At 44.0% G+C, this 26,750-nt stretch overlaps 1 protein-coding gene across 1 annotated transcript; it reads right to left on the bottom strand.

The window, feature by feature from the left end:
* Positions 1–61: 61 nt before the first annotated feature.
* Positions 62–26,252, bottom strand: CHST7 (carbohydrate sulfotransferase 7). The gene is given in 3 exon segments (XM_068532903.1): positions 62–558; positions 24,625–25,045; positions 25,047–26,252. Coding segments are annotated over 2 exon segments (1,464 nt in total). The 5' UTR covers positions 26,121–26,252; the 3' UTR covers positions 62–558; positions 24,625–24,655.
* Between the last annotated feature and the right edge of the window lie 498 nt (positions 26,253–26,750).

Raw genomic sequence — 26,750 nt, 5'->3', positions numbered from 1 at the left:
TTCAGCTCATTAGGGTTCTCCCACCCCAGGGAGAGAAATTACTTTTTAAAAATCCATTCAAGGGTCGGGGTGAGGGGAGCTATTTGAATTAGAGCTGGATGAGTCAGATTTTAAAAAATACCACCCAGACCTTTTATTTAATATTAAGTAATTTAATCAAGATACACAGGACTGCACTTGACCCTTATTCACATTGATGTTTTGTCCAGACACCTGCTGATGGGAAATGGTACCAAATCACGTCTCTTCTTTGTTCTGAGAACGCCTTGTTGACGTGGCTCCAGCAGAGGCAGGGTCAGGCTGGGAACTAAAGCTCTTCCTATTTTATTGCCATAATTATCCACATTGCACTGTCAGTCACTTCCTTACTGGAAACTTCATTTCAACCAATGTGTCAGTCATTATTTAACAGCTCATGATATTCCTGCTCCGCAGAATAGCACAGCAGTTGGTACCAAGTGAAGCCCCAGTCTCTGACAGTGTGATAGACTGCCTCCACAGCGTGGCTTCCCCAATGCTGGGACAATGTGCTGAGTGCCCTGGTTCGTGGTGACTGACCTGGAAGGGAAGGAACAAAGGATGTTTGAACTTCAGAACACAGAAATCCACGGAAAGCCTGTTGAACCTTGACGATATAAGGCCTCTTAAATATGAAACCTATAATCTTCCCTACCTAAGCTGCATTATCCAATGCTGTAAACCCATACAGAATCAGTATCTATCAGTCACTTCTGCTCGTGACCCAAGAGGTGTTTGGTGAGGATAAAGACGGGGAAAAGATGGGGGCACCTCTCTTAGTGTGACTGTGCTTTCTGCAGCTGCTGCTGTGGGGCGCCTGTTGAGAAGAGAACTTTCTGAGACCTGCTGGGTAGAGTGGGGTAAGGGCTGGGACTGAAGCTGTACCTTTAGGCACCGACCACGTAACCATCCACCTTTCACTTGTGTACTGGTTCATACGTGCGAAATAAGTCACGCCAACAACGATCAGCTGTTCTGTAAAACTGAGGCTGTATATAAGCAACGAGTCCAGCTTCCTACCTCTGTGGGATCTGGGCTTTTTCCGTCTTCCATTAAAACACATTGCTGCATCACTTTATGGGAGCGGCAAAGGGTGATCCTTCCTCTGATCCTGGATATGTGCCAAATTTGACATCATTTTCTAATGTAGTGAAACTTGATAGGACTACTGATGCAGCAGAGTTTGGGTAAGGAGCACTTTCAAGATGATTAAAAACGTGCAATAAAGATTCACATTAAGCATTAGGCAAGAACTGATTTCATAAGTGCCTTGAGGCCTGTCTCATGACCTTTAGCATTCTGTTAGTACTGGTTATTTACATAAAGAAAGAGCTAGCATGTCAAATTTCAGTTGAATTTAGTTTAATAAAAACCAATTTCCAGACAGGCTGACTGTGGTTCCAGGTAAGGTAGAATAGATGCATTTCTCCTTATTCCTCCCAAAAAGTGTAACTAAAATTCCCAAATATAATATATTTATAAAATGAAGATAAGCCTCTGAAGGATAGGGAGAACAAGCTGGACTGACTAGGGACCTTGGGGGTTGAGGAACAACACAGGCGTGAGTTGCCTGGGTTTTCTTTTTGCCTCCTCAATATCCTAGGATGGATGCTGAAGAATCCAGCAGGCCAGAAATACCAATGGCCATAGACCATAAAAGCCCCATGAAAAGCCTGTTATCTCTAGCCAACGGGCAGGGAAAGGGTCAGCCTAGAAAGAACCCAAGCACCTCAAAAAAAAAAAAAATCCCCCCTCCTGTCAGCAGAGGCCTAGTGGGAAGCCAGGGCTTCTGGACTACCACCCCCACCTGGCAATAACCAGGTGATGTACCCCTTCTTCTACCAGCACAGTGTCAGTGGAGGCCTGCTAAAATAAATAAATAAAACTCAGAGATTCATAATATATGTTCAAATGTATGCCAAATGTTCAGGATACAATAAAAAAAAAATCACTTGTCAAACCAAGAACCAGGGAGATTTTGACTTGAATGAGAGAAGACACCTGACAGATGCCAACACTGAAACAACACAGATACTGAAATTATCCAAGAAGGATTTTAAGCTACCATCATAAAAATACTTCAATTAGCAGTTACACACTTGAAGCGAAAAAAAAAAAAAAAAAAATCCTGGCAAAGAAATATAATACAAAAACGAAAGAGGAACCAAATGGAAAATTTAGAACTGTAAAATACAATAACCAAAATTTTAAAAGCTCGCTGGGTGGGCCAAATTGCAGAATACAGATGACAGAGTAAAGAATTAGTGAGTCTGAAAATATAACTATAGAAATTACCCAATCTGAACAAAAGAGAGAAAGTAGAGTGAAAAAAGATGAACAAGGGCATCAGGGACCTGTGGTACTACAGTAAATGATCTAGTGTTCATTTTTTTAAAAATCAGAGTTCCAGAAAGAGAGGGAAAAGCGATTGAGGCTGAAAAAGTACTTGAATAAATACGGCTAAAAATTTCCCACATTTGGCAAAAGACCTACAGATTCAAGAGGTTGGGTGAACCCCAACAAAACCCCAAAGAAATCTACACCAAGATACAGCATAATCAAATTTCGAGAAAGTAAAGACAAAGAAAAAATCTTGAAGGCAACTAGAGAGAAATGATGCATTACTTATGGAAACAATGATTTGAATGTCAGTGGATTTCGTATCTGAAACCATGGAGGCCAGAAGGAAGTGGCATGACATTTTTCAAGAGCTGAAAGAAAACTGTCAACTCAGACTTCTATATTCCATGATAATATCCTTCAGGAATGAATGTGAAATAAAGACATTCTCAGATGAAGGAAACTAAGAGAATTTATTGCCAATAGAACTGCTGTAAAAGAACTGCTAAAGGAAGTTCTTCCAGCAGAAGGGAAAGGATAAAAGAAGGAAACTTGAAACATCATGAATGAAGAAAGAACAGAAAGGATAAAATACAAGTAAATTTAATAGACTATTCTCTTGAGTTTAAAAAATTATGTTTGACAGTTGAGGCAAAAGTTATAACATTGTATGATGTAGTTCTCAATATACAGAGAGAAAATATTATAAGAGAATTATAAAGGGCACAGGATAATGGAACCTAAATGGACATAAAGTTTCTACACTTCACTTGAGGTGGTAGTAAAATGTTGAGACCAGTAGGTTGTGATTAGTTACATATGTGTAACCTAAAGACGCCACTTTTTTGTGCAGCAAAAAAACCATAAACAAAACGAAAAGACAACCAACAGAATGGGAGAAAATATTTGCTAATGATGCAACCAACAAGGGATTAATTTCCAAAATATACAAACAGCTCATACAGCTCAATATCAAAAAAAACACAACCCAATCAAAAAAGGGGCTGAAGATCTAAATAGACATTTCTCCAAAGAAGACATACAGTGGCCGACAGGCACATGAAAAAATGTTCAACATTGCTAATTATTAGAGAAATGCAAATCAAAACTACAATGAGGTATCACCTCACTCTGGTCAGAATGGCCATCATCAGAAAGTCTACATAAATGCTGGAGAGGGTGTGGAGGAAAAGGAACCCTCCTACCCTGTTGGTAGGAATGTAAATTGGTACAGCCACTACGTGGAACAGTAGGGAGGTTCCTTAAAAAACTAAAAATAGAACTACCATAAGACACAGCAATTCCACTACTGGGCATATACCCAGAGAAAACCATAATTCAAAAAGACACATGCACCCCAATGTTCATTGTAGCACTATTTACAATAGCCAGGACATGGAAGCAACCTAAATGTCCATCGACAGAGGAATGCACAAAGAAGATGTGGTACATATATACAATGGAATATTACTCAGCCATAAAAAGGAATGAAATTGGGCCATTTCTAGAGACATGGATGGGCCTAGAGACAGCCATACAGAGTGAAGTAAGTCAGAAAGAGAAAGACAAATATTGTATATTAACACATATGTGCAATCTAGAAAAATGGTATAGAAGATCTTACATGCAAAGCAGAAATAGAGACACAGATGTAGAGAACAAACGCATGGACAGCAAGGGCGGAAAGGGGGGATAGGATGAATTGGGAGATTGGGATTGACATATATACACTACTGATACTATGTATAAAATAGGTAACTAATTAGAACCTACTGTATAGTTCAGGAAACTCTACGCAGTGCTCTGTGGTGACCTAAATGGGAAGGAAATCCAAAAAAAGAGGGGATATATGTATACGTATAGCTGATTCACTTTGAGGTACAGTAGAAACTAACACAACATTGTAAAGCAACTATACTCCAATAAAAATTAATTTAAAAAATAGTGTTACATTAAATGAATTAGCTGTTAAAAAAAAACAAGTCTACAAATAATAAATGCTGGAGAGGGTGTGGAGAAAAAGAACCCTCCTACCCTGTTGGTGGGAATGTAAATTGGTACAGCCACTATGGAGAACAGTATGGAGGTTCCTTAGAAAACTAAAAATAGAGTTACCATATGATCCTGCAATCCCACTCCTGGGCATATATCTGGAGAAAATTATAATTCAAAAAGATTCATGCACCCCAATGTTTACTGAAGCACTATTTACAATAGCCAAGACATAGAAGCAACCTAAATGTCCATCAACAGGTGAATGGATAAAGAAGATGTGGTGTGTATATATATATATATATATATATATATATATATATATACATACATATACACACATATATATATATATATATACATACATGCAATATTGCTCAGCCATAAAAAAGAATGAACTTACGCCATTTGCAGAAACATGGATGGACATAGAGATTATCATACTAAGTGAAGTAAACCAGACAGAGAAAGACAATTATCATATGATATCACTTATATGTGGAATCTAAAAAAAAAAAAATACAAATGAACTTTTTTTACAGAAGAGAAATAGACCCACAGACATAGAAAACAAACTTACGGTTACCAAAGGGGAAAGGGGTTGGGGAGGAATAAATTAGGAGGTTGGGATTAACATACATATATATATATATATATGTATCTGAATCACTGTGCTGTACACCTGAAACTAACACAACATTGTAAATCAACTATATTTCAATAAGAAAAGAAGCCAGTAAAACAAGCATACAAAGATATATACTTAAAAACACTGCAAGTAAATAAAAATAAAATTCTAATAAACATTCAAGTAATGCATAGGCAGGCACAAAAAGGGAAATAGGAACAAAAAATAGAGGGAAGAAACTGAAATCAAGTTTTTAAAATGGCAAGCTTAAGCCCTATAATATCAATAATTAAATATAAATGGTCAAAAAACACAAATACAGTACACAAAAAAGACCAGCAGAATGGTTTTGAAAACATGACCCATCTATATGCTCATATAAAACATATGAAATTCATTTCAGATATGATATAGGTAGGTTGAAAGTAAAAGGGTGAAAAAGATAACCATACAAATATTAATCAAAAGAAAGCAAGAGTGGTTATATTAATATCAGATAAAATAGACTTTGGAGCAAAGAAAATTACCAGGGACAATGAAGGACAGTACATAATAGTAAAATGTTCAACCCACCAAGAAGACAATAGCAATCCTAAATGTGTATGTGTATAGCAAACAACAGAACTTAAAATTCCTTTAAGCAAAAACTAAAAGAATAGAAAGGAGAAATAGACAGGTCCACATTTAGTTAGAAACTTCAATACCTCTTTCTCAAAAGTTGATAGAATTACTAGACAGAAAATCAACCATAGAGAACTAAACAACACCATCAACCAAACGTTTGAACTGACATCTATACACCATTCCACCTAATAACAGTAGAAACACATTCTTTTTAAGCATGCGTGGAACATTCCCAACATAAACCATATCCTGGTTCATAAAACAAACCTGAACAAATTTAAAGGAATTGAAATAATAATACAGAATGCATTCTCTAACCCTGATAGAATCAAACTAGAAATCTATAACAAAAAGATAGGAGGAAATTCTCCAGACTCTTGGAAGTTAAAGAACATACTTCTAAATAATCCATGGGAAGTTAGACAACAACAATATATTAAATGAAAATGAAAATGCAACACACCAAAATTTGTGACGCACAGCCAAAGGAGTACTGAGGGGGAAATTTATAGTATTAGATGCTTACATTAGAAAAGAGGAATGGTCTCAAATCAGTAATCTAAGCACCTACCTCAAGAAACTGACAAAATTTAGCAAATTGACAAAATTTAACACCCATTCATGATAAAAATTCTCAGCAAACTAGGGATAGAGGACAACTTCCTCAATTTAAAAAATCTACATAAACCAGATGAATGGGTAAAGAAGATGTGGCACATATATACAATGGAATATTACTCAGCCATAAAAAGAAATGAAATTTGAGTTATTTGTAGTGAGGTGGATGGACCTAGAGTCTGTACAGAGTGAAGTAAGTCAGAAAGAGAAAAACAAAGTACTGTATGCTAACATGTATATATGGAATCTAAAAAGAAAAAAAAAAATGGTTCTGAAGAACCCAGGGGCAGGACAGGAATAAAGACACAGACGTAGAGAATGGACTTGAGGACACGGGGAGGGGGAAGGGTAAGCTGGGACGAAGTGAGAGAGTGGCATGGACTTACATATACTACCAAATGTAAAATAGATAGCTAGTGGGAAGCAGTCGCATAGCACAGGGAGATCAGCTGGGTGCTTTGTGACCACTTAGAGGGGTGGGATAGGGAGGGTGGGAGGGAGACGCAAGAGGGAGGAGATATGGGGATATATGTATATGTATATGTATATGTATATGTATATGTATAGCTGATTCACTTTGTTATATAGCAGAAACTAACACACCATTGTAAAGCAATTATACTCCAATAAAGATGTTAAAAAAAAAATCTATGTAAACCAACATCTAACCTCATTAATTATGGTGAAAGACTGAATACTTCCCCCTTAAGATCAGGAAGAACACAAAGGTGTCTGCATTTACCATTCTTATTCAACACAGTGCTAGAAGTTCTAGCCAACGAAATAAGGCAAGAAAAAGAAAAGCCATATTGATTGGAAAGAAAGAAAGAGAACAGTCCTTATTTGTGATTATATGATTATGTACATAGAAAATCCCAAGGAATACAAAACAAACTCCTAGAACTAATAAGTGAATTCAGCAGATTTGCAGGCTACAAGGTCAATATTAAAAAATCAACTTTATATATACTAGAAATGAACATCTTGAAACCAAATTTAAAAACTCATGCTATTTATAATCGCTCAAATTAAATACTTAGGTATAAATCTAACAAAACAATAAAGGACCTGTATGCCAAAAACTACAAAACACCAATAAAAGAAATCAAACAGTCTAAATCAATAGAGAGATATAACTATGTTCATGGATTGGAAGACTCAAGTAAAGATGTCATTTTTCCCCAGATTGATTTATAGTTTTAACAATATTCCTACCAAATTCTATCAATGCCTTTTATACATACAGAGAAGCTTATTCTAAAATTTATATGGAAAGGCAAAAAAGCGAGAATAGCTAAAACCTTTCTGGAAAAGAATAAAGTAGGAATAGTCACTCTATTCAATATTAAGCTACATCTAATGACATTAATCACAACAGTGTGATACTGGTGAGGGACAGGCAGTTCTTAGACATGACATCAAATGCACAGTCTACAAAAGAAAAACTGATAAATTGGATTTCATCAAAATTTTAAAACTTCTGCTCTGCAAAAGATCTTGTTAAGAGGATGAAAAGACAAGATACAGTCTGAGAGAAAATATCTGCAACCACATACATATCTGACAAAGGGCTTTTATCTAGAATATACCAATCACTCTCAAAATTCAAGAGTAAAAAACAATCCAGTTAGTAAATGGGCAAAACACCTGAGCCAACATTTCACCAAAGAGGAGATATGGATGGCAAATAAGCACACAAAAAGATGTTCAACATCACTAGCCACTAGGAAAATGCAAATGAAGACTACAATAACATACCACTTCATACCTATTAGAACAGCTAAGATACAACATAGCAACAGTACCAAATGCTGGCAAGGCTGCACAGAAATTCCTCTCTCATACATTGCTGGTGGGAATGTAAAATGGTACAGCCACCCTGAAAAACAGCTTGGTAGTTTCTTATAAAACTAAACATACATATACCACACAAACCAGCAATTCCACTCCTGGGCATTCATCTCAGAGAAATGAAACTTTACATCCACACAAAAACCTATACCCAAATATTCATTGCAGCTTTATTTGTAATAGTCCAAAACTGGAAACAGTCCAAATGCCCTTCAAATGGGTTGGTTAATGGTTAAACAAATTGTGGTGCATCCATACCATGGAAAACTACTCAGCGATGAAAAGCAATGAATTATTGATACATGCAACAACCTGGATGGATATCCAGAGAATTATGCTCAATGAAAACAGACAATCTCAAAAGGTTATATATTGTATGATTCCATTTGTATAACAATCTTGAAATAACACAGTTACAGAGATGGGGTACAGATTAGTGTTTGCCAGGGAAAGGGGTGGGATGAGGTAGTAGGGTATGTGACTATAAAGGGATAGCACAGGAGAGTTTCTTTTTGCTGATGGAACAGTTCTGTATCCTGATTGTGGTGATGTTTACATATATGTGATAAAATCACACAGATCTATGCACACACATACACACAAAATGAGTGCACGTAAAAACTGTTAAATACTGAATAAGGCCTGTAGATTGTACCAATGTCAATTTCATGGTGTTGATATTGATCTATGTGTAAGATGTGTAACACGTTACCTTTGGGAAAAGCTGGGTGAAGGGTACACTGGACCTCTCTGTACTATTTTTGCAACCTCCCATGAGTCTATAGTTACTCCAAAATAAAAAGCTTTCCTCTGTCACTCTTTCTTTGTACAATGCATTCAGCTCTCCATTTGGGTCATTTTAAAGACTTGAGAACAACTTGGCAGTAACTCAGGGTGGCTTTCTGTCAATAACTAACCAAGTGCTAAATGTTGCCTGATCATATCCCATGTCCCGACAGATGTTTATGGAGATACTATCAGCCCAACCTCTGGACCCATAAGCACCCTTTAAGTCCTTTTATTAAAAACCTTCTTTAAAAAAAATTTTAAAATCTACCTGAAAAGCTGCTTTTCATAAGTCCACATTTTTTTTTTTATCAAATCACCCAGCAGTACAAGGTGGGAGGAGAGGAGAAACAGGTGCCCTCAAAGATCTATTACTGCCTCTGGGGTATCTGAAGAACAATTCTGAAGTCCTGCTAAGCCAGGCTGGGCCCAGGCAGCAACCCCACAAGGCCCTTTCTTCACATCAGAAATGGATTCCCGTTCTTCCGGTTTGGTCTCAGTTCCTGAATGTCACCGCACCAGGGCGGGGATGCTCAAATACCTTCCAGTTCTGACTTCACCTCCAGGTAGACCCTACAAAAACTGTCAGTTAATTTCCTCCCATTTTTAATTACTTTTGGTTGTGTTTAAAACATTAACATGTCCATGAATTCTTAGTGTGATGATCCCCCAAATTCTCAAGCTCCTTAGGTATAGGATTAAGAATTTAATTAACTCCAGACCCCACTCTTCTTAATACTATGGGGCCTGATTCGTTTGGAGCAATGAAGTATTCAAGTTTGCGTGCATAGTTTAAAACTGAATGCTCAGGTTGTCAGCCAGCTACGGTTACCAAGTAGCCAGCTTTGCCCTTTTTACAACTGCTAGATGTTTAACAATGTAGAAGTAAATTTTAAGCTACTAAACTTCTTGGTTAAAATGATTTCCGCTTGTCCAGCGTCTGGGGAGAATGTTTACTACTGCCTGAACCACCTGAAATGGTGTAGACCCTTCTGGTCATTCCGAAGTCAAAACTATTTAAAGACCTATCCTGTATGATAATAGAGGATAGATAATTTTAAAAACTGTCTTGGTGCAATTAATTTCCAGAATTACAGAGATTTCTGTATATTGTTTTGTGAAGCCTGTATAAAAGTTTTTCTTTTTAATATGTGGCATTGAAGTGTGAAGTCATTCCTTAATGGCTTAATTAATACTCAAATTAATTCACAAATTCACTTGCACTTTTAAAAAATGGATTGTTTACTTAAAGATTCAAAGTCATACTCCCATGAGTTGGGTGTATTTTATCTCCTTTGCTACAGTTCCCCTGAGTACTTAAACGACCAGCCGGGCCCTAACTGCAGCTGGTTGACCTACTAATAGCCTCACTGCCATCAAAGGGAAACGTCATTCCAGGCTGTGATTGCCTGCAGTTGGCTTGGCTGAGGCTCCCCGGGCAGAATAACCCAGGAAGACACACTCTTAGCATTTTAATCAAACTTTTTTCAACGTCTGAAGCTGGGATGGGGGAGGAGGAAGAATCAACTTCCTGCCGGCTTTCAAGGTTGAGAACAGAAGATTCGGCCAAATGAACTTGCCTCTCTCAGTGGCCTTCCTGGCCCATTTCAAGTCAGATACCGATCCCTGGGCGTCCCCGGTGGCTCTGCGAACCGGCATGGGCACCTCCCTCCCCTCCTTGAACTGCACTTGTAGATTTCTACTAGCCCCTCTTTCCTTCCAGTTTTCTTGGTTTCACCTGTCCCCGCCCACACACTTGTGCCAGGTGAGGCGCCCCAGGTTCCCCACCAGAAGCCACTTCACAGATGCTAAAAGTTGGTGCAGGGACCTGGCACTCTGGCTGCGGGAGCTGAGGTTTCCGGGTATTCAGCGGGTCCTGTCATCACGGGGGAATTACTTTCCAGCCTATTGTAACAGCCTTCCTCCCGGACCCGCTGCAGAACAAATGGGCCGAGGACAGGCATTAGCCTCCTTTTCAAGGGCGATGTGTTTTGGTGGGGCGGGGTGGGGGGGTCATCTCCCAATATCCTACTCTGGAACTGCCCCCTGTGAGTGATGTTATCATCTAAGTTTATGTTAACCTTGGTTAAGCTTTCTTCACCTTCCTGTTTTCACCTCAAATTAGTGAAATGCAGTGCCAAGGAAAACGGAAATAACTGACAAAGTTTGTGACAATGGAGCCATTAAGTTGTCTTTTTTTTTTTTTTTAAGGGAGCTGAGCTGCCTAGGGATAATGTTAAAATAATACTTGAAATACCAGAAATGTCAAAGTGCAAGCGTTCCCTCCCTGTGACTCTAAAGCAAAATGGAACAGGAAACATGGAGTTTGCTAATACAACCACACCCCCCAAATAGCCTAGAAATGTACTTGAAGCAGCATACATGTTATAAATCCTTTCCAGACTTTCAATCTGAAAAATTAAGTAGCAGTGGCCGGGGGCACCAGTATCTTTGCATTAGTCAATACTAGTTTCAGTCCTATTTAATACATGAAACAACTCTCCCTTTAGGTGAAAACAGAGACTGAGTTTAAAAGAAAAATAAGGGACTTCCCTGGCCGTCCAGTGGTTAAGACTTCGCCTTCCAATGCAGGGGGTGTGGGTTCGATCCCTGGTCCGGGAGCTAAGATCCCACATGCCTTGCCACTCAAAAACGAAAACATAAAACAGAAGCAATACTGTCACAAATTCAATAAAGACTTTAAAAATGGTCCACGTTCAAAGAAATCTTTAAAAAAAAAAAAAAACCCACTAACAAACAAAACTCTTGCCTGGGGAGTAAAGGGAGAAACTCGGGGAAAAGCCACTTGCCTGACCCCGGGCAGCCCATGTCTAGAGTTGAGCTGCATCCCCATCCCTCCCTGCCCCCAGTGGGAGAAGAGGACTCACTTCTCTGCTCCGGAATTCAGAATAAAACCTCATTCCATGGGACTCATTAGTCAAGACCCAGAGTCAGCCAGTGTAAAAACGGAATGGCCATTACATTTCCCCAATAGGAGAGAATAAAATAATAACACGTTTCCAATTTTATCATACCCAGCCCCAGCTAAAAGTTTCCTAAATCTTTGAGCTCACTTCAGAACCAAAGGAATGCGCTCCAAACCAGTGTTAATAAAACTTGGAAAGACGTGAGTTTGGCTAGTTGACTTTTGTTTTTTTCCTTTCATTGAGCTGCTCCAAGATACAATTTTAATTGGTGTACCTACTTGCTTTTGTGAGAAAAGTCGTTCCCAACTCAAATAAAGGAACGGAATCAGTATTTTGTAATATATATTTGACCGCCCACTTGCAGATGTTTGCCATCTACCAAGTAGGGTTGGCAGGGGTTAGTGAGGGCACAGGGTTGGGAAGCTTGGACCTACCCTTCAGGCAGCCCTTTGGCCTCTACAGGGGGCCAAATGGAGTGGGGGGCACTAGGGCCACTCCCGATCAGCTTCAGGATTCACCGGTTAGGATGGCTAGTCAGGGTACAGAGTTTGTGCGTCACCCCAAGTCTAGCCCATCACTTCTGGTTCTCTCTCCCTGCGGAGCGAGGCACTGTGTCTGTGCCGCCCTTTCCCAGCGCTGTGCACAGTCTGGCAGGGATGAAATGGCCCCATGGCCAAGAGCAGGTTCACGTTCTCACAGGACACTGGCGAGCCGTACACCAGTCTTCTCCTGGGCCTGTAGGATTGCCAGAGATTGCCATACTTAGGAGCAGGACATGGATTTTTCCTGAGCTCAGAATGCTTTCTCCTTCCTTTTGACTGCTGAGAAATAAAAATAAATCTAAAAGGCATTCGATAATGCTGGGAGTTTTGTTGGTCTTCGGTAGGGCTGTGTGTTTATTTTTAGCCAACCCTCTCCTTTTTGTAAAATAGTCCCCTTGGCAATTCCCAGCTGGGGGGATGGGGTGGGGGAGGGGAGTGCACAGAAAGGCAACAAAGTTTAACTTTGTTGTTGTTTGCAGAACCTGAAAAATGTATTGTTTTCCCTTCTCACATCCCTGTTGGCGATATCCTTTATTACAGGAAGAGACAGCATCTATTTTACTGCTTCTAAAATCTGTATATTTAACATACGCCCAGCTCTAGGCTGTTTGAAAGGAAGTCCTATTTTTAAAACATTATCTTGGTTTTAGTATTTTTGGCTTACTGTTCCCATAAGCTCTCCGAGGCAGTAATGAGTCCTTTTTGGTAATGTCTGGTCTCAGTCATGGGGAAAGTGACCCTCAAAGCCCTGGGACATTTTTTCCTTGATGTTCACTTGATCTGTATGTATGTCAGGACTGCTTCAGCCAGCCTCCAGTTGTGCTGTTCATAACTTTCCCCAGTTCATCATCTTTACAAAGGAACTCGGAGTCTCGAGTCCCCACCCGCTCCCCATAGCTTACAAACGCTTCTGTAATGTTCTACTTCAGCCTTTCAGTTAGGCTGGTTTCTGTTTCCAGCCTGCTGGTTACTGTGACCAAACCATCTTAATCACACAAGATTAATCTGTCCAAGCTGGCCCTCTAAGCGTTTGGATTTCAGGCCAGACTTGAGGCTTCTTGCTGGCAGGGCCCAGAGACTGCCCTGCATTCTCACAACTCTCCCTGTGCCTTCGGGGCTCCTTCTAACACCTCTGCCTGAAGGTAACACTTAAAAGAAAGGGCTTCCATTCCACGAGTGAAAAACACGAGTCTACCTCAGTGGCTATTTTTAGAATGTGACTCTACAGCCAAGCCCCCTGCTGCATCCATTTTAGGGGAGGAGAAATTTGCTCACTGCGGTCATCATTGAAGTCAAACGTGGTGGTCGTCTTCCACCGCCCCTTAACCCCCCAGATTTCAAAACATTCACTGCCAGCTGCCGTTCCAATGTCTTCTCAGCATCCAGCGGACTGACGGCCTCTGGCTTGGTGCCTGTGGGCTGGAGCAGGGCTGAAGGCTTCCCATTCCCATGAAGACATCACTGAGCTCAGCAACTTTGCTCCGACTGAAACTGCTTCCTGTTCAACTCCCCAACAGTTCTCCACTTCCCTGTGTTCTTGAACTTGGGCCAGAGCTGTTTCTTAGTCCCTACTGTTCTTATTTTATACTGCACCTGAGCAGAAATGGTTCTTTCAATAGAGCAAGCTCCTCGGGTTCCATTACGAAGTGAGAGGATGAGGGGCCAGGAGACCTCACAGAGACAGAGGTTCAATTTATTCGTCACCTTGTTCGACTGGACACACAAAAGCAAGGCCCGTTTAGCTTTTTTCAGTTTCAGTCTTTTCTGTGCTGCTTAGACAGAGAGCAGGCTGAGAAAAGGCATACTGAGGAATTTTAAGCCAGCTGCTTATAAATGTTTCTTAAAAGCATCACTCCCAATTATTTATATTACATTTGTATTCATGGGAAACAAATCCCTGCCCAGACTACAAAAGCCTCTTTGAAAATCCTCTCTGAATCCTGCCTCAACAACTGCAAATGGGCACTTCTGCCCTCCACCCCCGCCCCCCCCCCCAATAAAGAAGGCTCTCAGGAGTAGAGAGAAACTGTATAGAGTTCAACCTCATTTAAAATCAGCCTCAGTTCCCCACTGATAGTGTCCCGAAATAGCTGAAGTTCAAGTCACTAGGTACAATCCCCTGCAGCAGTAGCAGAAGAAGTTCAGCTTAATAAGAAGCTTGCTACAACCTGATGTCCTGTGTAAGTGTGGTTTTATAAAGGGATGACCACTTTGATTTCAAGATGTGTCCAGTCCTTCAAAAGAACCACAGAAGTGACACTTTGCAAACCCAGGTGCGTCGAAGAAGGACTAAGGAATGAATTTCATCTCGGCATCTGGTTATCACAACCTGAGTTGGGAGGCATTTATTCACCGCCTGAGATGAACTGTAGGGTCAGAGAGGGCCAGGGCGCTGGGAGAAAGGGTTTTCCACCTATCACACTAGCCATGTTGAAAAAAAAAAATAGATAATATGCTTGTTGTTGGAAGTCTAGGAAGCAGACACTCCAAGAAACAGCTGGTGGGGGCAGATGTTGGTGCAACGTTGAACAACTTAACCTCTCAAAATGTAAAAAAGCCTGTATACATTTTGCTCTATACCGTCACCCTACTACAGAAATTTTTCTTACAGACGTACTTACATGTATGCAAAAGATGCTATTAAAAATGCAGCAATGAAGTGTTGGGACTAGGAACTGGTTAAATATGTTACAATACATTCCTACAATGAAATACTAGACAGTCACTGAAAAGAAGACGATATAGGAACTTTTCGTCTTTTTAGGTTTCATTAGTTTTATCTCTGTAACCTTTAAATCATACCTCACAAATTAGATTTCGTCACAACTGGATTTAGAGAAAGCAGAGGACTCGAGTAAACTATTTTCTGAAACACTGACACAAAAAAGGGAAGGGAAGAATTACTTAGAAAAGATTCTTCACAAAAGACCATCAGAAAAATCCCTAAACAAAAGCTAAACACTTAATTATTAAGTTTAATGCTAATCGGTAAAGGATTTTAAATCAATTCGCTGGCGTTAAGCTTCTTGTTTAAGTCCACAAATCTTTCTCTAAGCATTACTGACCCTTTGCCAAAGGATAAATGGATGAACTGAGCAGTACCTTATGACATAGCTAGCTGTGGGAACATTCCATAAAAAATGGAAAATAATTTTGTAAGAACACAATGGCAACAGTCAGCAGCCAATATTCTCAGAGTTTCCAATTACCAAAAGCATATACAATTTTAGTCTAGAAAAGTAAGTCAATTTTATAAAATTAAGCTTTTTAGATTGAAAAGCATGCCACTTTAGGGAAATCCCCGGTGGTCCAGTGGTTAGGACTCTGCGCTTCCACTGCAGGGGGCCCAGGTTCGATCCTCGGTGGGGGAATTAAGATCCCGCAAGCCGTGCAGCCAAAAAAAAAAAAAAAAAAAAAAAAAAAACAAAAGCATCCCACTTTAACTGGCACAAAGATACTGAAAAATAGTCCCTAAAATTCTCACTAAACAATTTATAGAACGAAAAATATGCCCTTATAGTTATTAAATGTGGTCAGTACTGGGACTCTTCAAAAACAGGTGAGAGGGCTTCCCTGGTGGCGCAGTGGTTAAGAATCTGCCTGCCAATGCAGGGGACACGGGTTCGAGCCCTGGTCTGGGAAGATCCCACGTGCCGTGGAGCAACGAAGCCCGTGCACCACAACTACTGAGTCTGCGCTCTCGAGCCCACGAGCCACAACTACTGAAGCCCGTGTGCCACAACTACTGAAGCCCGCGCGCCTAGAGCCCGTGCTCCGCAACAAGAGAAGCCACCGCAACGAGAAGCCTGCGCACCGCAACGAAGAGTAGACCCCCGCTCGCCGCAACTAGAGAAAGCCCGCGCGCAGCGACAAAGACCCAACTTAGCCAAAAATAAATAAATTTATTTATTTATTTTAAAAAAAAACAGGTGATATACATGCCCTCAGCTGCTGGCCAGGGACTGGTAGGTGGGTGGCTGAGAGCGGTGAACGTGCCGCACGGCCATGTTCTCTCCATAACACAACTTCAAGCACTTATCCAAGATAGTGATTACCTCATCATTTAGAAGCTGGGACTTGCGAATTCGAATTCTCTCCACCATCTTCTTCAAAGGCACGGTTTTGATAACCTCATCTTTGCCATCATGGTTCCGGACTTTAAGTAGATGATAGCAGAAATCCAGTACAACAAAGTGCCCCTCCCTGTCACCCAAGAATTGTGGGAATGTGAATTGTGCAGCCACTATGGAAGATGGGATGGAAGTGCCTCAAAAAGTTAAAACACAGAACCATCATATGATCTAGCAATCCCACTGCTGGGTATTTATCCAAAGGAAATGAAAACACTAACTCAAAAAGATATCTGTACTCCCATGGTCACTGCAGCATTAGTTACAATAGCCAAGATATGGAAATGCCCTATGTGTTCATCAGTGGATGAATGGATAAAGCAAATGTGGTATATACGTGTACAAGGGACTGTTATTCAGCCATAAAAAAAGAATGAAATATCACCACTTGTGACAACATGGATGGACCTTGAGGACATTATGCTAAGTGAAATAAGTCAGTAAGAGAAAGACAAATACTGTATGATGTCACTTATATGTGGAATCTAGCCCTCCGCCCCCCACCCCAAAACCCATGAACTCGCAGATGCAAAGAACAGACTGGTGGTTGCCAGAGGCACTGGGTGTGGGGTTGAAATGGGTGAAGGGGTCAAAAGGTATAAACTCCCAGTTATAAAATAAATATGTCAGGGAGATGTAATGTACAGCATGGTGGCTACAGTTAATAATGCCGTGTGTGTGTGTGTGTGTGTGTGTGTGTGTGTGTGTGTGTGTGTGTATTATTTATTTATTTTTTTGGCCGTGCCACATGGCTTGTGGGATCTCAGTTCCTCAACCAGGGATCAAACCCGGGCCCTCAGCAGTGAGAGCACGGAGTCCTAACCACTGGACTGCCAGGGAATTCCCATATATTTTAAAGTTATTAAGAAAGTGGATCTTAAAATTTCTCATCATAAGAAAAAAAACTACATAACTTTGTGTGGTGGTGGATAGTCACTAGACTAACTGTGGAGATCTTCTGCAATATATACAAAGAGTGAACCATTACGTTGTATGCCTGAAACTAACATACTGTTATGTCAGATCTCGATTTTAAAATTTTAAGGAATTAAAAATAAAAAGATTTAAGTACAAAAAGCCTACATACTTCTGTTTGAATTTGCATGAAATATTTCTAGACATATATCACAAGAAACGTAGTGGTTACTTCTATGAAGTGAGCCTGGCAGGTATTTTATATCCTCCTAAACTGTTGAACTCTTTTTTCGCCATGTGCTTATATTATTCCTAAAAAATTTTTAACACTAGTTTCAAAATAGAGAGCACCTGATTTTAATCCTCCGGCTGTGTTATCCTTAGCAATTACCCAACTTCGCTGAGCTTGTTTCACCATCCATACGATGGGGATACTATGTACCTCATAAAGCTAAGATGAGGACTAACTCGGACAGCATGCAGTAAGCTAGTAACACAGTACACAAAATAGGCACTCGATAAATGTCACACACACCCCCACTTAGTGCCAAGGAAACTTGTAAATCCTCTTAATCCAACCTCGTCTTCTTATTGGTAAGAACACTAAAGCCAAAATGGTTTAGGGACTTGCCAAGGTCAATCATGTAGTAACCAGGAAAGCCAGGCTCTGATGCCTGGGTTCCTGTACCCTAATATAAAAACTGATTTCATATGAGCCAAGGAATGACTCTGCTACTACTCTATGGCCACACCTCAGTTCGCAGGACCAGCCTCCTCCCCTGCTTCACTCGCCACATTTGATGAGCCTTGATTTTTCCTAAACACTAAATCCACCATCACCTGAGGGGGTCCTGCCTGGGAAGGCAGCCCCAAGGGGGAGCTCCAAGAATGTCTTGGTCAAAGGCAGCACTAACCTCACAAGGGGGCAATAAGAATTTGGATGTGGGTGTGTTTTTAAAAATTGCTCGCACCTTACTGCATCCCTGCCACTCAAATACCTGTCTATATGTACACACACACACACACACACACACACACACACACACCATCCTAACTTCTAGCCCTCTGGCTTGAACACAATATCTACATTGATTTACAATTAGGAATTTTTTTTTAACATCTTTATTCGAGTATAATTGCTTTACAATGGTGTGTTAGTTTCTGCTTTATAACAAAGTGAATCAACTATACATATACATACATCCCCATATCTCCTCCCTCTTGCGTCTCCCTCCCACCCTCCCCATCCCACCCCTCTAGGTGGTCACAAAGCACAGAGCTGATCTCCCTGCGCTATGCGGCTGCTTCCCACTAGCTATCTATTTTACATTTGGTAGTGTATATATGTCCACGCCACTCTCTCACTTCATCCCAGCTTACCCTTCCCCCTCCCCGTGTCCTCAAGTCCATTCTCTACAACTGTGTCTTTATTCCTGTCTTGCCCCTAGGTTCTTCAGAACCATTTTTTTAGATTCCATATATATGTGTTAGCATACGGTATTTGTCTTTCCCTTTCTGACTTACTTCACTCTGTATGAGTCTCTACGTCCATCCACCTCGCTACAAATAACACACTTTCGTTTCTTTATATGGCTGAGTAATATTCCATTGTATATATGTGCCACATCTTCTTTATCCATTCATCCGATGATGGACACTTAGGTTGCTTCCACGTGCTGACTATTGTAAATACAGCTGCAATGAACATTGTGGTACATGACTCTTTTTGAATTATGGTTTTCTCAGGGTATATGCCCAGTAGTGGGATTGCTGGGTCGTATGGGAGTTCTATGTTTAGTTTTTTAAGGAACCTCCATACTGTTCTCCATGGTGGCTGTATCAATTTACATTCCCACCAACAGTGCAAGAGGGTTCCCTTTTCGCCACACCCTCTCCAGCATTTATTGTTTGTAGATTTTTTGATGATGGCCATTCTGACCGGTGTGAGATGATACCTCATTGTAGTTTTGATTTGCGTTTCTCTAATGATTAGTGATGTTGAGCATCCTTTCATGTGTCTGTTGGCCATCTGTATATCTTCTTTGGAGAAATGTCTATTTAGGTCTTCTGCCCATTTTTGGATTGGGTTGTTGGTTTTTTTGATATTGAGCTGCATAAGCTGCTTGTAAATTTTGAAGATTAATCCTTTGTCCGTTGCTTCATTTGCAAATATTTTCTCCCATTCTGAGGGTTGTCTTTTCGTCTTGTTTATGGTTTCCTTTGCTGTGCAAAAGCTTTGAAGTTTCATTAGGTCCCATTTGTTTATTTGTGTTCTTATTTCCATTTCTCTAGGAGGTGGGTCAAAAAGGATCTTGCTGTGATTTATGTCATAGAGTGTTCTGCCTACATTTTCCTCTAAGAGTTTGATAGTGTCTGGCCTTACATTTAGGTCTTTAATCCATTTTGAGTTTATTTTTGTGCATGGTGTTAGGGAGTGTTCTAGTTTCATTCTTTTACTACAATTAGGAATTTGAACAAATTTTGTTGAATGAGAAATTCTAGGTAGGAACAATGTTTAACAAATGCCTGTTCTTTAGCAGTACAGACTGCTGTTTAAGCAAGAGGTTTCCCTTTCAGTAATTTTTATACATAAGCCATTTGGCTTTACTAAAATGGAATGACTTTCAAAATGCTTTGTTAGGGATTTGGTGATGGCTGCTCATTTCTCTTTGTTTGGATGATTTCCTTAGAAAGAACGCTTTCTGATTGTTGGGGTTTCGGTTACAGTGTGCTTACCTCCTTTCCTAATTTCATTCAAAGGGTCCATCTATCTCGTGAAGAACAAAGACCAAGATGTCTTAAATGCCTAATGAAACGAAATCTTGGGTCCTACCAAGGGCAGAGGTCAAACGGATACATGCTGAAAAGGATAGGACAGCACATGAGTCTGTTCGGAATGGTAGTGGATAGTGCACCATGATGGATTATAGATAAGGAGATACAGACAACAAAGCATTTGAAGGAATGTGAGAGGGTGATAAATGGAGCCGTGAATAATTTAAGACGTTTCCATATTGACACCCTACAGCTGCTTGGTATTTCACAGCTCCAAGTTCTTTTACATAAATGACTGTGGCAGACAGTTCGCTGCTGCTCATCAACTTTAGTCCGCATCCTCATCTTGTTCCAGTGGCAAGGGCTCAGCCCAGGGGATGAAGCGTGACTGGTCCAAGTAGGTGGCTCTCAACTTTGGCTGCACTATACAATCCCCTGGGGGATTATACAGTAATTATATAACTGGATCCCACCCCAGACCAATTAAATCAGAATCTCTGAGGATGGAGTTTTTTTTAATATTGACATTAAAAAAAAAAAAAAAAAAAAAAAGCTCCTCAGGTGAATGTAATGTTCAGCCAGGGCTGAGAACCCACTGGTCTAAGCTAATCATGACAACCCCCTTCCCTTTCACCAATTACTGGGCTACAGCAGAACACGTGACCCAGTTCTAGCCAGTGAGACATAAAAGGAAGTCGAGTGGGGTAGGGGGTTCTGGGGATGGTTTTATAACCAGATTGGAGGAAAGACAGATACATGAGGGAAAACGCTACCCCTTAGTAACCACCTTCCTTCCTTTTTTTTTTTTTTTAATATATATTTATTTATTTATTTATTTATTTATTTTTGGGTGTGTTGGGTCTTCGTTACTGTGCGAGGGCTTTCTCTAGTTGCGGCAAGCGGGGGCCACTCTTCATCGCCGAGCGCAGGCCTCTCACTGTTGCGGCCTCTTGTTGCAGAGCACAGGCTCCAGACACGCAGGCTCACTAGTTGTGGCTCACGGGCCCATTTGCTCCGCGGCATGTGGGATCTTCCCAGGCCAGGGCTCGAACCCGTGTCCCCTGCATTGGCAGGCAGATTCTCAACCACTGCGCCACCAGGGAAGCCCCCACCCTCCTTCCTTTCTGCATTTTCACAGCCCTGTGTGGTTGGGTGAGGAAGTGATGCTTCTTGCTGAGGCTACCATCTTGTGACAGTGGGAAGATAAGTTGGTGAACGAAAGCCAAGAAGATGGAAAAGACGGAAAGGGCCTGGGTCCTTGGTGACTTGGTTTGGTGCTGCGGTCCCCACCCAGCCCTGAAAAAAAGCGCACTGACTCCCTCCCTGCCAAATCCTGGCTGTCAGGTCTGGAGCATCCAGAAGTCCCTCAGGTTAATTCACGTGCAGTCCCTCTTCACTGCTGAGCCAAGGGTGCCCCAAGGGTGCTCAGGTGCCCCAAGCGAAGGACAGCCATGAGGAGGACGGCTATAGAGTCAGGGGCTCTCCCGTGTAGGTGCTGTTGGCAGCGCTCAGGGATATTTTATTGGTTTGTTCAGTGTTAGTAATAAAGCTAAGTGTCGTTCTCACCCTAGACTAGCCACTAAGCCTGGCTGCGGTGCCAAAAGGGTGCCAGGGGATGGTAAAGGGGGGGGGGCAGGTGAGGGTGTGTTATAATGGAGAGATTCTGAGCTCTGGGGTCTAGTACCAGTGCTGCATGACACTCAGTTCAGCAGCCCAGCAGCCCAGCAGCCCAGGTGTGACTTTGGGCAAGGTACCTGACTTCTCTGAGTCTCTGATTTCTCATCTGTAAAACTGATAATATGTCATGATGAAAGAAATGTTCACATATGGAGGTACGGGGAAGTCATTCTGGCTTATACATGATTTAACCCGAACGTGATGCCAGCTAAAACAGCCTGTTTGTAGCCTATCAAACGTACATGGTACTTCTACTTTACTTATTAAAGAAAAGGGTGCATTGACCACAAGTAAAGAACGTCTGTGTTAAAAATAAAGATTAAATGCCTTCCTTCCTGGGATGCCAATGCTGGTACTCCTTCGATGATAAGACTCACTCTCCAGGTGCTGAGGACATACTGGCTCGCGGTGTACGTGCTGATCTGTTTTGTTTGTTTGTTTTTGGAAACCTTGAAGGAACGGATCCCTGAGTTGCTTAGCGTTCTTTGTTCTGACAAGATGTAAAACTGGTCTGAAAACCAAGCTTCTCTGGAGCAGCTGCTCACAGTCATCTGACTGTCTTCCTGTCTTCGGGGCTATAGTCTTCAGTTTGGCTCAGATAAAACTCTTTTCTATTCTTATTATAGATTGTTTATTGATTATTTTCATCGACAGTCACAGTAATGATATAGCCACAATGCCTAACTCAATGCATGGCACCTGAGGATCCATCCCCTTCCCATTCCTAGAGTGGAGTGTGACAGACTTTTGGAAACTCATCAGTTGGTTGGTAACATTATCTTTCTCGGAACCAGGAATACAAGCATTTTGATAAATCCACTGGTTGGTGGTGACATGGTAAGTGCCCGATAATTCCAGCAGAAATGTGGGAGGAAGAGCTCAGTCACCAGAGTTTGAAAGAGCCTAAAGCTTGTTCCCAGATGTCCCTGCAGCCCTGCAAAGGAAGCCCCATCGGCTCTTCCGAACAGCAGCACCGATGTCTGGCCCCATAGTCACTGTCACGTGCACAGACTCTGACCTCCTATTGGATGAAGACTGTGTCCTCTAACCCTCCTCTCTATTCATTTTCTTACCTCACCCCAGTCAGTGCCAAATGTTAGTAAAAATGAAAAAAAAAAAAAGAGTCAAAGTTTCTGGGAGATTGTCAGTTCTTAAAACCATAAAATGCTGCAGCCATTTGTCCTCGAGAGGCGTTCCCTCAGACCGGTGAAGGAGGCTTGGAGACCCATTATGTTACATCTGTAAATACAGGATTAGCAGATGAAAGGATGTTTTTGTTAAAATGTGACAAGTCACCCTGTGCCTTTTACCTTCACTCTGGAAATCAGGAAAGAGCACAGACTTCCTCAGCAATTACAGAAACTGACTAAGAAAACCACTTGATCACTAGGAGAAAAATCAGCTTCCGAAATCACTCTGAAACCCTGGCTCTATTCACAACAACAAAATCCATCTTCATTAACGTCTTCGACTTTGTCCTCAGAACTTCATCTCAGAGGAATACTGAATTACACTATAAACTAATGAATGGAAACTTAAGTCATTTCCGCCCACCCAGCACTGCTTTTCCTCCTCTGGACTGCACAGTGCAGAGAGCTGCACTCTTCCAGCTCACACAAAGTTTGGGAAATCGCATTCCCATGCCACTAACTAGACTCCTGAGGTCAGCATCACGTAGAACCAACTTCCCTCATCCCAACGAACAGGCCATAGGCTGACCCAGACACTGAACACATTTTGAGATCATTTAAGCCCCATTTTGGCATCTTAGGATATCTTAGGATATATGCTTTACAGAGAAAGAAAAAAAATGGGGGGGGGGGGGGGCGGAAAGGGAATGTCTTTTCACAAAGCTCCTTCAGCAGTCACAGCCAAAGCTGCTACTGCCAATCCAAGGTTCCATCTCTCAAGCGGATGGGGCAGAGTGAGGGAAGCCCAGCCCTGAGGTTCTGTCCGCACTAGAGGAAGCAGACCAGGCAGCTTTTGTGACCTGATGTGAACGGAATATGGTCAAATATCCTGGGAGCGCCAGCCACTGGGGCCGGGGGTGGGAGGTGGAGGGAGCCACCCCTCGAGCCAGGGGAAATCAAAGTCCATTCCACGCCAGTATACCAGAGCCTGAGGCACACACATGTGCAAAAGCTGTTGCAAGAGAGGCCTATGACTGTATGTTTGGTAAATCCGAAAGAAAGCCTCGGAGTCTGCACGTCAGAGAGGCAGAGGCAAAGAAATATGAAACAGATTAGGGGTAGGTAGGATAAGAGTAAGTAACTTTCCCCCAAATTTTGCTTTTGGTTTTCCCTGTGCCTGCAAACACTGTTGCAAAAGGTTTCCCCACAGGACCTAGTGGCATCAAGATAAAATCATAATCATGGACCTCATATGGTCCCCGAAATCCTGTACTTTTCATGTCAATTCCCAGTCTCAAGTTTCATTGTGACTTTCAAACCTTCTCTACTCTGCTCAGACCCGTGATATCCCTCTTCCCTCTCCTTCCCCCATTCCTCCTTCTCCACAGACGATCCTACCTTTTACTTCATAGGGGAAACGTAGTGCGGAGACCTGCGTTCCGCCTTAGCCATAATTAACCTCTCGCTTCTCTGGGTCTTCCTCTGAGAAGGCAGGGGGCTATGCTAGAGATCCCAATGACTCTCCCAAATGCTCCCAGCTGGACTTCCCCTACCGCTCAGATCTATTTTCATCGGGTGAGATCTGAGACGGCATCCCTCCCCTCCCCCTGAAGGCTGGTCCAAGCTCCCCAAGACCCTTTCCTGACCCTACCCTGCCGGGGGCCACCTTACCCGGATCCGTCCCGGGGGCGCGGGAGCGGGGCTACGTGGCGCCGTCGGCCTCCGTCTCCGGCGGGGTCTCCTCGTCCTCGGCCGGCCCGGCGTTGCCCTCTTCCCAGCTGCGAGGGTAAGCCAGCAGGCGCATGGCTGGGGCGCATGCGGTCTCCACCTGACGCACCTGCTCTCGGCTCAGGCGCTCGCGCCAGGCGTGCACGGCCTCGCGGGCATCGCGCGCCGACAGGTGGAAGGGCCGGTCCGCGCCGTAGGCCGCGCCGCGCGTCATGTTGAGCGCGAAGGCGTCGAGCGCAGCGAGCGCGCGCAAGCCGGCGAAGCGCTGCAGGCGGCGCAGCTGGGCGCGCGGCTGCCGCACCAGGTCCTCGTAGCGCAGCCTCAGGTAGCGGCGCCGTAGCCAGGCTGGCGCGCCGCGCGCGAAACAGCAGGTCGCGCAGCCAGGCTTCGCAGATCACCTCGAGCGCCCCGGTCAGGAAGAAGTCGGCGCGCGGGGCGGCTGGCAGTGCGCGGGACGGGCCCCCGGGTCGAGCGCCCATGCCGTGCGCCAGCAGCACGCGGTGGAAGCGGTCGCCCCTCTGGCGGGTGCGCAGCACTTGGATGCTCTCGCGCAGCAGCCCCTGCCGAGACTTGAGGCGCGAGTTGTGCACGGCCCGCGGGTCGCGGAAAAGCTGCACCACCTTCAGGTTGAGGCCGGGGTCGCGCAGCAGGGGCACCAGCACGCCCAGGTCGAGGAGGCGCACGTCCTTGATGACCACCACCGGATACTTGCGGCACTCGGCCTCCAGGGCGCGGAGAGCCACGGGTGGGCAGCTGCGCTCGCAGGCGGTGTCCTCGACGAGGCCGACCTCGGCGCGGGCCCGGGGCGCGCCGGGGCACAGCGGCGGCGAGCAGATGACCTTGTTGGTCCGCCAGCGAAAGAGGGCGGCCGTGGTGAGATTGGCCGCGTCCGGGGCGCGCGCGGCGGAATCCCCCGGCGGCGCGTACAGCTGCAGCACCGAGAAGTCGCAGCGGAAGAGCGAGCGCAGCATGTCGCGCAGCGCGCCCTGCAGGCTCTCGGCGTCGCCCGGATACAGCGCCTGCCACAGATGCCACATGGGCTCGTACAAGTAGAAAACGTCCGGGTGCTGGTTAAAGAGCTCGCCCAGGAACGACGAGCCCGTGCGCCAGGTGGCGTGCACATAGATGTGCTGCTTTTCGCGAGACGCCGCCTCCCCGACGGCGCCGTTGAGGTTGCCCCGGGACCTGGGGGACCGGCCCGCGTCCTCCTCCGCGGCGGGCCGCGCCTCCGCGCCCTGCTCGCGCTCGCCCGCCGCCGCCGCCTCCAGGCTCCACACTCCCAGGCTGCGCTGCAGGCCCGGGCAGTGCCCAGCGCCCTTGTCCCCTTCGCGGCCGCCGTCCAGGACAGAGGGGACGAGCAGCAGCACCAGCGTGTACAGCACCAACAGCAGCGCGAACTTGCAGTACTCTCGGCGCCGCCGCCGCCGCCGGCCCTTCATCGTTCACGGAACCCCTCCAGAGCGGGTGGGGCGCCCTTCCTCTCCCTTTCCTCGGAAATCCCGTCCCGAGTGCGCTCCTCCGGCCTCTTGGGGCCCCTCTGCGCCGGGAGGAGCGGAGTCACCGGGGCTGTGCATCCACAAGGGAAACTCTGGAGGCGGTGGTGCTAGTGGCGAATCCCCTGCCCTCTCCAGGCTCCGCGCTAGAGAGCCGCCTATTGGCCGGCTAGGCAGCGACCCGCCCCGCCTTCCACCCCGCAGCCTCTCCCCGCCTCTCTACCCGCCGGGGTTCGTCCAGGGCTCTGCCAGATCTGGGAGGGGTTGCCGCGGGGTGGGGGACGCCGGCTGGGGCGCACGGGGCCAGACCCCACCTTTCCCCAACCCCTCCGTGATGAAGTCAAGTCTTCATGAATTGAGTGCAGGCAAGGGAGGGGCTCGTGTGTACAGAATGTACCCAGTGACGGGACGTGGACCCCACCCGGAGAACTCCACTGTCTCTCCTGTTTTATGTCCCCTGCCTGGCCATCTCTGTCGTAAGCAGACTCGCCTCCACACTATTTAGAATGGGGCCCCTGGTCAGTATCTACATCCAGCGCCCCCGTCAGCCCCGGGGTGGGTGTTACTGAGTTCTGG

The sequence above is a fragment of the Eschrichtius robustus genome, chromosome X, assembly GCF_028021215.1.
Source record: "Eschrichtius robustus isolate mEscRob2 chromosome X, mEscRob2.pri, whole genome shotgun sequence".
Lineage (NCBI taxonomy): Eukaryota > Metazoa > Chordata > Mammalia > Artiodactyla > Eschrichtiidae > Eschrichtius > Eschrichtius robustus.
This window is presented reverse-complemented; position numbering and strand designations above follow the sequence as displayed.